We start from the raw sequence: 15138 nt of genomic DNA on the forward strand, positions 1-15138 counted from the left end.
ACCACTGCTGGCTGGGGTGGGGTGTGTGTGTGGTGGATGCACCTCCCCCATTCCTGGGCAGCCCCTGGGGAACTGGGAGAACAGGGGAGAAGCTGACAGCCTGTATCTGGACCACCTGTACACACAGAAGACTCTCACTCCTAAATCCGTGCCCCACTCAGATCCAGTTAGCACCTGGGTGTTGTTTTCCTTAGGGTCCCCAGCACCCCCGGACAGATGTGCCCCACAGCAGCTGAACAGGATTCCTTCAAGCTTGGGGTCGTCCTCTAAGGCAGGGGCCTTGTCATTCAAGCACGAGAAACAGTTGTATCTTTGTGCATGGGAGGTGGGTGAGAGAATTGTCTTGGCCAGGCCATCAGGAGAAACCCGAAGCAGGCTGCGTGCCTGTGGGGACCTTGTAGTCTCTGCAGCCATGTGCTGCCACAAGAGCATGGACACTGTGCCGCCCCTGTCCCCCATGCCTAAGAGAAACCCCTGCTGGGACTACTCATGTGATCTCCCCTTACTTAACTATTTACAGTGTATACAATTAAAATCATGTGTATGTGCCAAACATTTTCCGAGGGCTGCTTCTCTAAATGGTAGTGTAGGAAGAGTAAGACTGCAGAAACCAGCCAGGTTCAAACTCAGTTTGGCTACTTGTTAGCTGTGCGACTTGGGAAAAATTCCCAGCCTCAGTTCCTACTTCTGGAAAGTGGGTATAATGATGATATCTACATTTTTATGGTTGTCTGAGATTCCAGTGAGTCATTCTTTTTTTTTTTAAGATTTTATTTACTTGTTAGCGAGATAGAGTACAGCAGGCCGAGAGGCAGACAGAGTCAGAGGGAGAAACAGGCTCCCTGCGGAGCAAGGAGCCCGATGTGGGACTTGATCCCAGGACGCTGGGATCATGACCTGAGCCAAAGGCAGACGCTTAACGGACTGAGCCACCCAGGCATCTCCCAGTGAGTCATTCTTAAGATAATTCCTGGTGCACGATGCGTGCTTTTCCTGCAATTTCTGCTCTCGCTTTCACCCAATGAAGGAAGAGGTGATTAGAAGCCACTTGGGCAGGGGTGGGTGTGCTGCCCGCCCACGGGGCAGGGATCTGAAGCCAGGACTGGGACTCCAGAGCCTGTGCTGTCCCAGCTTCTGCACAAGAATTGAATCCTTGCAGGGGCGGGGAGTGGGGCAGAAACATCTGCAGCAGCACCACTGCCCCCGCATTACACATAACCTGGCTCCATCATTTCCTGAGTAACCTGAGCAAGTCACTCACCCTCTCTGAGCCTCAGCTATCTCACCTGGAAAATGGCTCTAATGGCTCTGCAAAATGGCTCTAATATCTACCCAGATGACTGTTCCCACTAGATGTGGGCCACTCAGTAAACGTGCACCTTTATAACCTCAGAGCTGTCGCCCCGTGTCAAGCTTCCTCTTCCTGTCACTACCGGACTCCTGGACTAACTCAGGATGTGCCTTCCACAAGTCAGTGTATCAGACATCTCATTTCATCCTGATCTAAGGCCTGCAAACTCCCGCACCCACCTGGTGTTTGGTCTTATCTGGAAAACAGAGTGAGAGATGCAGGCAGAGACAGAACACAGAGACACGAGTTGGGGAGAGCACAATGTGTGCGTATCAGAGCAAGAACAGGATCTTCTTTATCCCCCCATAATAAGTGAGAACCACCCTTCCCACCTCTATCTCCCCACATTGGTCAGCGAATTTCTCCAGGGGTAATGAAGTTGTAATTTGAGGCCAGTGGAGTTCAGGGTAAAGCCCCAGGCTCTGGTGCAGGGTGGGGTTGAATTACACCATCACCACTTCCTGACTGGGTACTCCTGGGGAAGTGCTCGCCCCTCTCTGTACCTCAGTTTCCTCCTGTGGAAAATGGAGGTCTTCATTAACAGGTCAATAGCAGGTCTGCTCACGGTGGCTGAGAAGAGGTCAGATCAGCACGGAGGCTAGGGCCTGGCACCCTAACAGCTCGGCAGGTGTTAGCCGCGATCGCTACCAGTATTTGGGTACTGGCTACTCTAACTAGATCCTCCTCCTCCTGTCAGTGAGGTCCGGTCGAGGCTCCTCTGGGTGCTGCTGGGTCCCCAGCACTGCAACACAGACCTGGCAGAGGCAGCACTCGGGGGGCTGTTTTCTGATTGAACAAATGGAAAAGACTGCAAGAAGTTCTGAGCTAGACCTCACCTTACTGAGAGAGGGGCAGAGGGAGGGAAGAGAGAGATGCAGTGATGAGGAGAAGCTAGAAAAGATTAGGAAAGGAAAGGGAGCTCTCTGTATCCAGCCCACTTGCTTCACAGACGGGGAAAGTGAGGCCCGAGAGAGGCAGAGATGTCCTAAGCCCAAGCACCTGGCCCCACACCTGGCTGCCTCCCTTCCCCAAGTCTGACCTGCTTGTAGGCTCTGGGAACAGACCGATGCACTAGAAAAAACACAGGACTTTATTTTTCCTATTACAAAGGGCAGGTCTTCGCAGGATGAGAGCAGGAATTCTGACGGCAGGGAGGAGGCCCCTACTTGCCAGCGATGAGCGGGTTCCGCAGGACCACGATGACCGAGTCCCCGCGCAGGAACATCTTGGAGATGTAGCGGTCCTTGTTGACTGGCTTGGACTTCTTCTTGCCCTTGCCACTCTTGGGGACCTCGGTCCACATCTCCTTCACATTCTCCAACACCATGTTGCAGTGCCTGGGGTGGGGGGAGGCACCGGGATTGAGCGGGGAGCCTTCCATCCGCCCCTCTTCCAGCAGCACCCACAGAACGTGCAGGCCTGGGACCAGGGCAGCTGGGGCTCCCACGCCACCTCTGCCAGTCCTCAGGTTGAGGCCTGGGCAAAGCACTAAACCCTTCTGGGCCCCAACGTCCCGCTCTCTAAAACGGAGCCATTCCCAGAGCCCCCCTCATAGGGCTGCCATGAGGGTAAGTCAATACGGCATTCTCGAAAAGACTCAGAACAGGACCCCAGCCCAAGGTAAAGGTAAGCAAAATGGGTCTGCTTGAGTTTCCGAACTCCAAGGACTTCCAAAGGCAGCAGCACAGGAGCCGCTTCTCTGCGGAACCAGAGGCCCCTGGGGCTCTGAGGGTACATGGCGCCTCCACTGCCAGCCCGCGTGGTCCCTGTCTCCTCACGGTGCCAGAGGGACGCGTGTGAGGACAAGATGGATTGGCTTATTCCGCAGGCACTTAAAATGAATACAGCCCTGAAGCAACAGGGTGTATGCAGCCCTGACCGGGTCTGCATTCCAGGGAGGAGAGAAGAAGGCTACAGAAGTCAACAGACGGACCCGATACACTGTCAGATTATGTTACCTGCTAGGAAGAACAATTAAAGCCAGGTGAAGGGATGGAAGGATAGAAGGAAATGTTACCAAGTGGCAAGAGAAACAGAAAATAGTTAAGAAGAGCGGAGAAGCTCTGCACCTTGCTATGGAGTGATAGTCAGGAGGGACTGCTGAGGGACAAATGCCAAGTACGCGAGCAAAGTGATTCTTTTGAGGGGAAGAAAGGGGGCAGGAGAAGCATCAATGTTGCCCACTTGCTTGTACAACACAGAATCCTAGAAAACATTCGGAGACGGGGGTGGGGGCAGTGGGGTGACCTGGGAAGACTGGGGACAGGCTGGATGGAAAGTCTTCATTAGACTGCTACTACTGTTTTTGGAATCCTGTGAACACCTAAGCAATTTAGAGAAAAATAAGTTAAAAAAAAGTGGGGGACGCCTGGGTAGCTCAGTGGGTTAAAGCCTCTGCCTTCAGCTCAGGTCATGATCTCAGAGTCCTGGGATCAAGCCCCGCATCGGGCTCTCTGCTCAGCAGGGAGCCTGATTCGCCCTCTCTCTCTGCCTGCCTCTCTGCCTACTTGTGGTCTCTGTCTGTCAAATAAATAAATAAAAAATCTTAAAGAAAAAAAAAAAAGTAGTAGCAGCATACCAATATGGAAACATTTCCAAGGTATACTGTTAAGTGAAAAAGCTGAGGTCTACAACTGTGTGATGTGGGGCGCCTGGGTGGCTCAGTGGGTTAAGCCTCTGCCTTCAGCTCAGATAATGATCTCAGGGTCCTGGGATAGAGCCCCGCATCGGGCTCTCTGCTCAGCATGGAGTGTGCTTCTCCCCCCTCCTCTCTGCCTGCTTGTGATCTCTGTCTGTCAAATTAAAAAAATAAAATAAAATAAAACTGTGTGATGTGCCATTAGCAGTGAATTAAAAGTAAAGGAAAGCACCTTCCTCTGTCCGTTGGTCTGATGTCATGTGAGGAGACAGACCTGAGGAATTCGCCATGGAGGGATTCGTGGGGAGAGAAACTGGTGGGCAAGGAGCAAAGACTCGCTCTTCATTGGGCACTTTTGTTTCTTTTCAATTTTGCCTCAACTGAATGCACTGCTCCCCCAAGAAAGTAACGTAATTAATAAAGTAAGTACCGGGGTTAGGAACGCCTTAGTGCCCTGCAGGGACCTTCTCAGACCACTGGCACAGTGTGAAAACAAGATGCAGAAGAGCACATGGGAGATTCAGTCTTAAAAACAATTAAGTTTATGACAGGACGGCATGTCAATTAGACCTCAAGAAAGCTGCTCGCTAACACCACAGAGGGGTCCCTGCATGTGTGTGAGAGTCCAGTGTGCTGTGGCAGGATACGTTCTAGGGTGAGAGGCTGGGCAGGGTGGAGAGGTGGGAAGCTGATGTGGGGACAGGCAGCAGCAGTGAGGGGAAGAGGAGAGGATCACCTTAAAAAACAAAACAAAACAAAACACAGGGGCACCTGGGTGGCTCAGTCCGTTGGGCATCTGCCTTCGGCTCGGGTCATGATCCCAGGGCCCTGGGATCGAGCTCCCATCAGGCTCCCTGCTCAGTGGGGAACCTGCTTCTCCCTGTCTCCTCCCAGCTCATCATCTCTGTCACTTTCTCTGTCTCTCTCTCAAATAAATAAATAGAATATTTTAAAAAGGGGGGAAAAAAGTATACATGTGGGGTGCTGGGTGGTGCAGTCAGTTGAATGGCGACTTTTGGTCTCAGCCTGGGTCACGATCTCACATTGTGAGATTGAGCCCTGCCTTGGGATCTGAACTCAGTGCAGAGTCTTGCTTGGAACTCTCTCTCCCTCTGCCCCTCCACCCTAAATTAAATAAATCTTTTTTTTTTTTTTTTTAAAGATTTTATCTATTTGACAGAGATCACAAGTAGGCAGAGAGAGAGGAGGAAGCAGGCTCCCCGCTGAGCAGAGAGCCCGATGCGGGGCTCGATCCCAGAACCCTGGAATCATGACCTGAGCTGAAGGCAGAGGCTTTAACCCACTGAGCCACCCAAGCGCCCCTAAATTAAATAGATCCTAAAATAAATGTGCGTGCGCGCACACACACGTATATAAATAAACCACCACCTACTGTGCTGTCACTAAGTGCCAGGTCCTTCTACTAAGCACGAAGTCCACAGTCCTCACTGCATCTCACCCCCAGGAGGCAAACACTAGGGTCACCTCCAGCTTCCAGTGCAGGATACCGGGCACAGTGAGATGACATTCTGGTAGTGGCAGGGCCTGTGTTCAAATCCAGGTCTACCTGCCTCCATGGGCTCAGCACTTCCTATTCTTATTCTCATTGTCCTCGAGAAGAAACTGAAGTTCGGAGTGAAAAGACCCATTCATGGTCACATAACAGCGTGTGGCGAAAACATTCTAGACTTACGCTTTGCCACACTACTTCCCACATGCTAACTGAAGCCTGCAGGATATATGTTTACTGAGCATTTACCACATGAGCTACTGAGCCAAGGACTCTTCCTACAGAAATCCTTAATCCTCACCACCATCCTGCGAGAGGTATTTTTATGACACCCTTTTTGCAGACAAGGACACTAAGGCCCAGAAAGGGAAAAAACCACTCGCTGTTCCGTCTGGCTGGAACACTCGGACTGCAAGTGAAGCTTGTTCCTTTACTGTATCTAGATCTGATCGTCATGGCCTCTTCCTGTGGGGCCTCTCGTGTTACAGTCTAGGACAGCACCTCCTTCCCAGCACTCCAAACTCTCACTTGGCTTTTCTTTCTTTTTTTTTTTTTTGAAGATTTTATTCATTCACGATAGGGAGTGAGCAAGAGCAAGCACGAACTGGGTCGGGGCAGAGGGAGAGGGAGAAGTAGACTCCCCACTGAGCAGAGCCCTGACGCAGGGCTCAATCCCCTGACCCGAGGATCATGACACGTACACGGGAGCAGATGCCCACCAACAGAGTCACCCAGGCGCCCCTAGCTTTACTTTTCTTATGACAAATTATTTACGTGCCCGCTGTCGGCTTCCCGACCTATGGCGTGAGTTCTCTGAGTATAGGACCCATCTTTGTTTTAGTCACTGCTATCTCTGGACCCTAAAAAAAGTACTGGGCACGGGTACTCTACATTATAACAGCAAAAAGCGATGAAGAGGTTCCTGCGTGCCTGAGGCTGTACTGCTGATGACTTCACTACATGTCGCATGTGTTAAGTCACTGAATCTCTGCAACCACCAGAATTAGCGTCATCATATGGAAGAGATAAAGTTACTTGCTGAAGGTCGCCTGGCTGCTAAGAGGCAGAGCTGGGACACGAATCCAGGAAGCCTGGCTCCCATGTTCGTGCCCAGCACTACTGCACCACCCAGCTGGATGGACCACAAGATACGGCAAGACACCGTCGCACCTTGTGGTCTGCAGGTACTTATGTCCCAGGACTCTGAAAATCTTGAGGAGCTGGAACCACATCTCTGGGCTTGGACAGAACACGTTCCAGGACCTCGGAGCTCACCTGTCGAAGGCCTTCACGCGGCCCAGGAGCTTCTTGTTGTTGCGACAGTTGATGAGCACCTGGGTGTTGTTCTTGACTGACTGCGTGAGCACAGAGAGCGGACCCGTGTTGAACTCTTCCTCCTCCCGCTTCTGCAGCTCCTCTGGGGTCATCTCACTCTTGGGCTTGTTGAGGAGGCTCCTGAGTGGGCAAGCATGGAACCCACAGGTGAGGGCGCCCAGTGCTGCAGCTTGTGTGGTCACATGGCCTTGCACTTGGGTGTCTCCCCAATCTTTCCCCGACACTCCCACCCTCCTGCTCAGTCCCTCTCGCTTGCCGTCACCTCTCGGATGCATAACAGACACTGCCAATCTCACACAGCCTCCGCTGAGCTCCAGATCTCCCAACCACCCCCAACCTCCTCCATCCACAGCCTTCCTCGTCTCCATCCTTCTAGTTCCCTGAGCAAAAGACTCTGCTATCAGTTTGACTCTTCTCACATCATACATTCAATGTGCCAGCAAATCCTGACATCTGTCTCTAAAATAGACTCAAAAGCTCACCTTTCTTATCATGGCCTAACCTCCATCACCTCTCTCTTCTAACAGCCTTACTTGCCTCCCTGCCTCCACTCATGCTCCCCAACGGTCTGTTTCCCGGAGGAGTCCCAGAGGTTGTATCAAAAAGTAAGTCGTATCTTCTCATGCTTCGAAACCCTCCTATGCCTTCCATCTCTTTGTAAAAGATAAAATCCCAAGTTTTTACAATGCCCTGCATCTGCCCATCCCTCGGGTCCACCAGTGACCTCAGGCAAACTTTCACCTTGGGCCTTTGCATTTGCTTTCCCTCTGTCTTGACCCTCCCCAGATATCTCCATGGATCTCAGGGTCTTCAGGTCTTTGTTCACCTGTAGCCTTCTCAATGTGTCCTACACTGGTTATTAAGTTACTCTCTCTCAAAACTGGCACACCCCATCGCTTTTACCCTGCTCTACTGGTTCTTTACTCACAGCTCTGGTCACCTAACACGCCCTAATGCTTTACATGTTTTATTATCAGTGTATTCATTGCCGGTCTTTTCCCACCCGCAAGCTGCGGCTGGGGAGATTTTTTTTTTTATGGGGCAGGGGTGGTATTCACTGATGTAGCCCACGAGCCTAAGCAGTGCCCGATAAGGGACTGCTCAATAAATAACTGCTGAGTGAGTATATAAATCAGGAAAATCATTTCGGCGACTCGTGAGCTGAAAAACTCTCGAATGAGGTGAAAAGCCACCGCCTCCAGCTCAAACTGTCCAGAAAAGTCCCACACCTAAAGCCGTTATTTCTAAAACTCCACACTCCCGTTTCCCAGGTTCTTTGCTTCCCCTTAAAATCCCTTTCAGTAAGACCAATTATCTGGGAAATCCCAGCCCGTTAACGGATAAAGATGCCTCCTGTCTCGAACTCAGGACCCGTCAAAGGCCCTAAGCCCGTCCTCAAACCCGTCAGGAGAAAGGCGCGTACTTTACCCCTAAAATCTCTGCCCTCGTCCCGCCTCTTCCCGCCACCGGTAAGGGGCCACATATATGTCCTCAACCCCACCCCCACCACCAAAGCCTAGCCCGGCCTCACATGGTAGTAGCGGCCGCGGTCCCAGGTCAGCACCGTCTCCGCGTTGCGGCTGCCTCTGAAGGGAGAGCCACAGGCGGGACTTCCGTTTCCGGCAGCTCACTTCCGCCGGCGCCTGCGCGATCCCAACCTGCGGAGGCGTGGCCTGTTGCCATAGCGACCCGCGCCAGCGCCGCGCAGAGGTGGGGTGGAAGCATTGCCTAGTAGTTCAAGGTGTTGCGGGACCCTACGGGGCAGATATTCACGACAATGGAGAGAAGGAAAAAACGGATTCGACTCAAATCATTTCGTTGTAGAACGGCAAAGGTTGAAGGAGGGAAAGGACACCCCTTTCCAAATGCCCGCCGGCCCTGCCTTCGGGGGCGCGGCCTCCGCGAAGCCAATCGGCTCCTCGCTTCAGGGACGGACACCGCCCCTTTTCCTTCAGGGTCCGTTCTATTACGTGTCTATTGATCTTCCCGACTCCGAGTAACCAATCCTTTGCCTTCGTACGGGAGGGGCGTGGACTTGCGCCTGGGTCCAATGTTTTCCACGATCAAACATTTCTCATTGGCTTCCTTTCCTCCGCTGAGGCGGAGCCTACCCCTTTCGCGCTCCCTTTTGGGGTTGTGCAACTCTCAGGGGAACCAACCCCCAAAGCCCCAGGGAGACAAGGAGGCGTGTTCTCCGAACAACAGTCCCCATTGGCTTCACTGACCGAGGGAGGGTGGGCTGGTGTAGCCGCTCTTCTTGTTCATTGGCCCGGTGATTCCATGGGGTGGGATTTGGCTGGGCCTAAACTCTCCGCGGTCAGGGACCGGTTTCTGGGCGAAGCTGCCATGCCTTCCGGGGGCCGCGGGCGGTCCCGGCTGCGGCTCGGGGAACGTGGCCTCTTGGAGCCACCCTCACCGCCCAAGCGCCGCCTGCTCCCTCGGGCGCATTTCTTGCCCCTGCTTCTGCTGTCCCTGGCCGTGGCCTCGGCGTTCTACACCATCTGGAGCGGCTGGCTCCGCCAGACCGAGGAGCTGCCGCGGGGCCGGGAGCTGCGGGTGAGGCTGGGCAGGGACAGGGGCACCGCGGGAGCGCTCGTTCCCCGCCTCCCCTTCCCTGCGGTCTCAGGTTGACGTGGCTGTATCGGATGGCTCCAGCCGCAGGTGCTGTGGTCTCCATCGTTAGAGCGCATGCCCGCTGCGAAAGAACTGAGGCTTAGGGCTTATTCTGCAATAGGTGGTTCTCCCGAAGAGGAAGGGTCTGGAATAGTAAGACTTAGGAGTTCTGGGTTCTAATCTGAAAGTCAGCTATTTGGAAGAGTCCTTCCTCTCTCTCGGTCTTGATTTCTGCGTCAGGATTGGGGTGGGCTGGACCTCAGAGGCTCACAGGGACTTTTCCGGAGTCTAGCATTTATCCTGGAAATATCCGATGCTGGAGTCTCGAATTCGGAGGAAGAACCGGGGTTTCTTAGGGGCGATGGCGTCCGGGTTGGGGTCGGAAGGGAGGTTGCTCTCACGCTCGGCTCTTCCCTCTCCCATCCACTCCTAAGGGCCGGTTGATCGGAAGCCTCCCCGAAGCTCGGCTGCGGAGGGTAGTGGGGCAACTGGACCCAGACCGTCTCTGGAACACTTATCTGCGCCCCCTGCTGGTTGTGCGGACCCCGGGCAGCCCAGGCAATCTCCAAGTCAGAAAGGTAAGGGCCCCCACCTCCAACCCCTGGCCCCGCAGCCTGCCAGGGAATAGGAAACAGGCATTCTTCCCAAGATCCTCCAAGCAGCTAAGACGCAGAGTTGGGACTCTGACTGGAGCGAACCTGAATCTAGAGTCCCACGTTGGTAACCACTAGGCAGTATTGCCCTCTGTACTCCCTGCAGAAGCTTACTGCGTGCCAGGCAACAGCTCTATGAAGTGAGCACCCATGTAATCCTCACTACGAAGATGGAAACTGAGGACCGGAGCAGTTAGGCATTTTGACCAAATCAAGAGCTAGTAAATGTTATGCCGAGGGTTTCAACCCAAATTTCAGATTGACTCTGGGGCTGGCACACTCCCAGAAAGCATCTAGTCATTTGAAGACTTATCCCTAGAGTTCAGATCCCACCTCAACCACTTGGAGTGTGACGTTGGACTAGTTTCTTAACCTCTCTGTGCCTCAGTTTCCTCAGCTATGAAATGGAGCCATCAACAGTCCCTATTCCTACAGGGTTTCTAGAACAGGGCTTGGCACACAGTGAGTGCTATGGACGAGTGAGCTGGGATTAGCCTTGGCGTGGAGAGGCAAGGTCATGACACACCTGGCACTCCGTAGGCCCTCAGCAAAAGCGTGTCAAGGGAATGACTTAAACCAAAGTGGGGATTAGGAGTCAGCCCAAGTGCTCTGCATGGCTCAGGTCACATGGCCCTTCTTCCAACCTCCTCCCCAGTCCCTACCCACCCTCCCACCTCTCTCCTGCTGCTAGTTCCTGGAGGCTACTCTGCGGACCCTGGCCGCAGGCTGGCATGTGGAACTGGACCCCTTCACGGCCTCGACACCCCTGGGGCCGCTGGACTTTGGCAACGTGGTGGCCACACTGGACCCGGGGGCTGCCCGTCACCTCACCCTTGCCTGCCATTACGACTCCAAGCTCTTCCCATCTGGGTCGACTCCCTTTGTGGGGGCCACGGATTCGGCTGTGCCTTGCGCCCTGCTGCTGGAGCTGGCCCAGGCCCTCGACAGGGAGCTGAGTAGAGCCAAGGAGCAGGTGAGGAGTGGGGAGAAGGGTGGGAGACTGGGGTTGCCTCGACCCTCGTCCAAGCCTCCAACCCTCCCTGCCTGGACTTGTCTTTCTATCTCCATTCCATACTCGCAGTCACAGGGATCTTTCCTTCCCTTGAGTGTCAGATCCCATTTCTTCTCTCCCCAGAACCCTCCCATGGCTCCCACCCTATTGCAGACATAAGCCAGAGTTCTTATAGGGGCCCAGGAGTCTCCTCTCCCTCCCGTGTCCCTCCTAACCCCACTCTAGCCACCCACTCACTTCCTCCCCATTCCTCAGACTTATAGGGCTCACTCCCATCTGAGAGCTTTTGTACCTACTGTTTGGCCTGGCTAGAATGTGCTTTTTACAGACATCTTCCTGGCTGGCTCCCACCTTCCATTCAAGTGTCCACTCCGATGTCACCACCGCCAAGATGGTTTCCCAGCCACCCCAAGAGAGCCCCCTATCACTATCCCAAGACTTTATGGTGTTTAATATGGATGTGTTTGTCCGTCTGCCCAGCTAGTTCAAAATCCCTATAGGCCAGGATTTGGCAGCTCTTGTCTTCTGCTATATTCTCTGAGTCCAGAAGATTCCCTGGCAGTAAATTATGTCAAGAGAAATGTGTAGGATTTGCAAATGAAAGAAAGCAAAAAAAGAAAAAAAAAAGAAATTAAAAAAATGAAATGAAATTAAAAAAAAAAAAGCACAAATGTCCTCCTGCTTCTCCCCTGCTCAGACCCCTTCCCTGGTTTAGACCCCCTCAGGCCTCTTCACAAAGCTCCCTGGCTCTGGTGCCAACCCTTGGCCTTATTGCTTTTTGCCTGGAAACACTCTCCCCTCTGCCCCGTTTTGCCAGGCCAGCTCCCACTTACCTCCGTGCAAACTTCCCTTCCCAGCAGACCCAAAGTGCTCCCCGGGCCAGGTTATCCCCCACTCCCTTCCTGTGCTCTTTTGGAACCCCAGACTTCTTGGAAGCATTCGACCCAAGTGCATTTCACTGCATAATGATTCGTCTGTGGGTCTGTCTCTTCTGTTAAAGGAGCCTAGAGAATAATATTAATCAGAGCCGCCCCTTCTTAGTTACTATATGCCAGGTGCTGTTCCAGGACCTGGATTTGCACCCTACTGTATGATTAGAATTGTTATTAATCCCATTTTGTCATCTGATGCCTTGAGAAGTTAGTAACTTACCTCTAAGTTACTGCTCGGCTACGAAGGGGCGGAGCCAGGATTTGAACCCAGGTGGTCTGGCTCAGGTTCTGCACTTCTGGCCCCCACGCTCTACAAGTGAGGAGACCTAGTTTGCCCTATTCAGTGGTGCAGGCAGGCAGGAAACGTGGACGGGTCGAGGCTGAGGACTGGAGCCCAGCTGGCCCTGACCCCCGGCTCCCACAGGAGGCCCCGGTGACTCTGCAGCTGCTCTTCTTGGACGGTGAAGAGGCCCTGAAGGAGTGGGGGCCCCAGGACTCCCTCTATGGCTCCCGGCACCTGGCCCAGCTCATGGAGTCTGCCCCCCACAGCCCAGGCCCCACCAGGATCCAGGCTATCGTAAGACCAGGGCCCCCATTGGGTTCCGGTGAGGGCGGGAGAGGGCGACACAAGGTTGGTGATATCCCACCCTGCCTCTCTCTTCCTAGGAGCTCTTCATGCTTCTCGATCTCCTGGGCGCCCCTAATCCGAACTTCTACAGTCATTTCCCTCACACAGCCCGCTGGTTCCATCGCCTGCGGAGCATCGGTAAGCATGAAGGTAGGGGGCGGGCACCGGCCTGGGATGCTGGAGGAACAGCCTGGGTGGGGCGGGTACCTGTTCTCTGAGGGGTCATCCAGTCGCCCTCCACCTCCCTGCTGTCTCTCTAAGGCACTAGGGCAGAAACACACAAAGATCCCACGGCAATCAAGTGCGGTGATTCCACACAGGCCTTGGGGTCCAGTAGCCTTGGCTTTGAATTCTGGCTGTGCCTCTTCCCAGTTGTGTGAACCTGGGCCAGTGGCTTCATCTCTTTGAGCCTCCATTTCCTATCTGTAAAATGGGCATGATGATAGCGAAAGTAGGGAGATCTACCTTCTAGGCTCAGAGGGAATAGAGGAAACCGGGAACACAGTGAGCCCATGGTAAGGGTTAGTGAACTGTATCCCTGTGGTCGTGATCAGTGCCCTGCCCTGCCCTGATCCGTGAACAGGGAACCCTTTGACCCTGAGGGGCTGACCCTTGCTTTCTAACCCCCACCGCTACCAGAGAAGCGACTGCACCGCCTAAACCTGCTACAGTCTCATCCCCAGGAAGTGATGTATTTCCAGCCGGGAGAGCCCCCTGGCTCCGTAGAAGATGACCACATCCCCTTCCTCCGTCGAGGTACTTGATGTGGGGGTGGGGGTAGGAGGGCAGTGTCCAAGGGAGGGACAGGTGGGACCTGGATCTGGCCCCTTCCCAGGGCCGGGGACCGGTGGCAAGTTGCTGAACATCTTTGTGCCTCGACTTTCTCATCTGTAGAATGGGGCTCTAAGAGACCCTATCTCAGACTTGTTGAGGGGACCGAATGAGCTCATCATACATGTACAGACGTTACTTGCACAGTGCCTGGCCCACAGTAAGCATTCAGAGAATGTTAGCTACTACTGGCGGTGCTCCCTCGGAGGAGCTTCCAAAAATGTCCAGCTGCGTTTTAGGCGTTTTTCATTTCACCGACCCACAATCTAGGGTCTCTGCGTTAGTTTTACAAAACTCCCAGATGATTCTGCCGCACAGCCAGGGCAGAAGACATCTGGTAGAGGGGTTCAGAACATAGGTTTTAGAATAGGACAGACTGGGGCTCCTGGGTGGCTCAGTGGGTTAAGCATCCGCCTTTGGCTCAGGTCATGATCCCGGTGTCCTGGGATCGAGCCCCTCCTCAGGCACCCTGTTCAGTGGGGAGTCTGCTGTTCCCTCTGCCTGCTGCCCCTCCTGCTTGTGCTCTCACTTTCTCTGTCAAATAAATAAAATCTTAAAAAAAAAGGGGAGGGGAGCTATTCATAAAGAGAAAAAGAGCCTAATAATAGACCTGGCAATCTGAGGTTAAAAACATCTTTCCCTTCTTCTGGTCTTTGCATAACCCCGTATGTTTTGAGTTCTCTAGTTGGCGTGTAAGAACAATACATGTACTGGATATGTATATATTTTTAAACGAACATGTTGCCCTCACACGTTTAAAATCATCCTTCAGAGTTCTTCAAGGACAGGGTATCTTCTGGGCGGGGGGGCGGTGAGGCAAGTTTCCCTGGGCCTGGGGCTAGGCTCCTGGGTTGGCCTGACCAAGCCTCCCCTCTCTCCTGCCAGGGGTCCCAGTGCTCCACCTCATCTCCATGCCCTTCCCCGACGTGTGGCACACACCCCACGACTCTGAGGCCAACCTGCACCCCCCCACAGTGCACAACCTCAGCCGCATCCTCGCCGTGTTCCTGGCTGAGTATCTGGGGCTCTAGCCTCCGCGGCTGACGCTGGAGGAGAGGAGCCCGGCCAGGACGTGCCAAGGACACGTGGAACCAATGGACCTCAGGCCAGGCTGCCCCGCAGTATGCTGGCTTATCCTTTTCTTTGGCATGGGTTCTACTTGTGCTATGATTTGAAGACCCTCTTTCCTCTGTCTCAAGCCACCATTCTTTAAAGACATGGAGGAGTCAAGACCACTGTGGGGGTGGCAGCCAAAGGAATAAGGGCTTAGACCCCGTTCTGGAGGAAGCAGTCGGTCAGAAGGTTAGCAGGGGCCAAAGGCTCTTCTCAGTTTCATGGTCGGCATACCTCGGGCTGGCATCTGGACCGGTCATAGCACCCCGCCAAATGAATTCTCTGCGGCTTGTGTTTTTATGTCCATGGACTGCCATGTGGGGGTCCACAGGGGATGTGCTTGGACGCAGGAACAGAGGAGGTGGAAGCCAATATTTGGGAACTCGAGTCGGCCAGACCCAAAGGCAACAGACCAGTGTTTCTGTGAAACATATTCTACAGAATTAGCATTACAAGGTGTTGCATGAAAAAGGGGATCGAAGACATAGGATGAGACATTAAATGAGTTTCTTCATTGCACAA

The 15138-nt window shown here is 53.5% G+C and overlaps 2 protein-coding genes across 2 annotated transcripts; one reads left to right on the forward strand and one right to left on the reverse strand.

Moving 5' to 3' along the window:
* Nucleotides 1–2418: 2418 nt before the first annotated feature.
* On the reverse strand, nt 2419–8484 carry SNRPD2 (small nuclear ribonucleoprotein D2 polypeptide). The gene is made up of 3 exons (XM_032324102.1): nt 8366–8484; nt 6775–6954; nt 2419–2688 (listed from the first exon to the last, which is right to left on the reverse strand). Coding segments are annotated over exons 1-3 (357 nt in total). The 5' UTR covers nt 8368–8484; the 3' UTR covers nt 2419–2513.
* Nucleotides 8485–9105: 621 nt separating this feature from the next.
* QPCTL (glutaminyl-peptide cyclotransferase like) lies at nt 9106–15138 on the forward strand. The gene is made up of 7 exons (XM_032324101.1): nt 9106–9390; nt 9882–10025; nt 10792–11073; nt 12469–12621; nt 12711–12810; nt 13312–13428; nt 14389–15138. Exons 1-7 carry the CDS (start codon nt 9115–9117, stop codon nt 14532–14534), a joined length of 1218 nt encoding a protein of 405 aa, XP_032179992.1. The 5' UTR covers nt 9106–9114; the 3' UTR covers nt 14535–15138.

The sequence above is a fragment of the Mustela erminea genome, chromosome 19 (assembly GCF_009829155.1).
Source record: "Mustela erminea isolate mMusErm1 chromosome 19, mMusErm1.Pri, whole genome shotgun sequence".
Classification (NCBI taxonomy): Eukaryota; Metazoa; Chordata; class Mammalia; order Carnivora; family Mustelidae; genus Mustela; species Mustela erminea.

Coding starts and splice junctions, on each gene's coding strand:
- SNRPD2 (XM_032324102.1), bottom strand. Junction 2,689..6,774: donor CGCGTGAAGGCCTTCGACAG/GTGAGCTCCGAG, acceptor CCCCCACCCCAG/GCACTGCAACATGGTGTTGG.
- QPCTL (XM_032324101.1), top strand. CDS start 9,115: ATGGGGTGGGATTTGGCTGGGCCTAAACTCTCCGCGGTCAGGGACCGG. Junction 9,391..9,881: donor CGCGGGGCCGGGAGCTGCGG/GTGAGGCTGGGC, acceptor TCCACTCCTAAG/GGCCGGTTGATCGGAAGCCT. Junction 12,811..13,311: donor CCATCGCCTGCGGAGCATCG/GTAAGCATGAAG, acceptor CACCGCTACCAG/AGAAGCGACTGCACCGCCTA.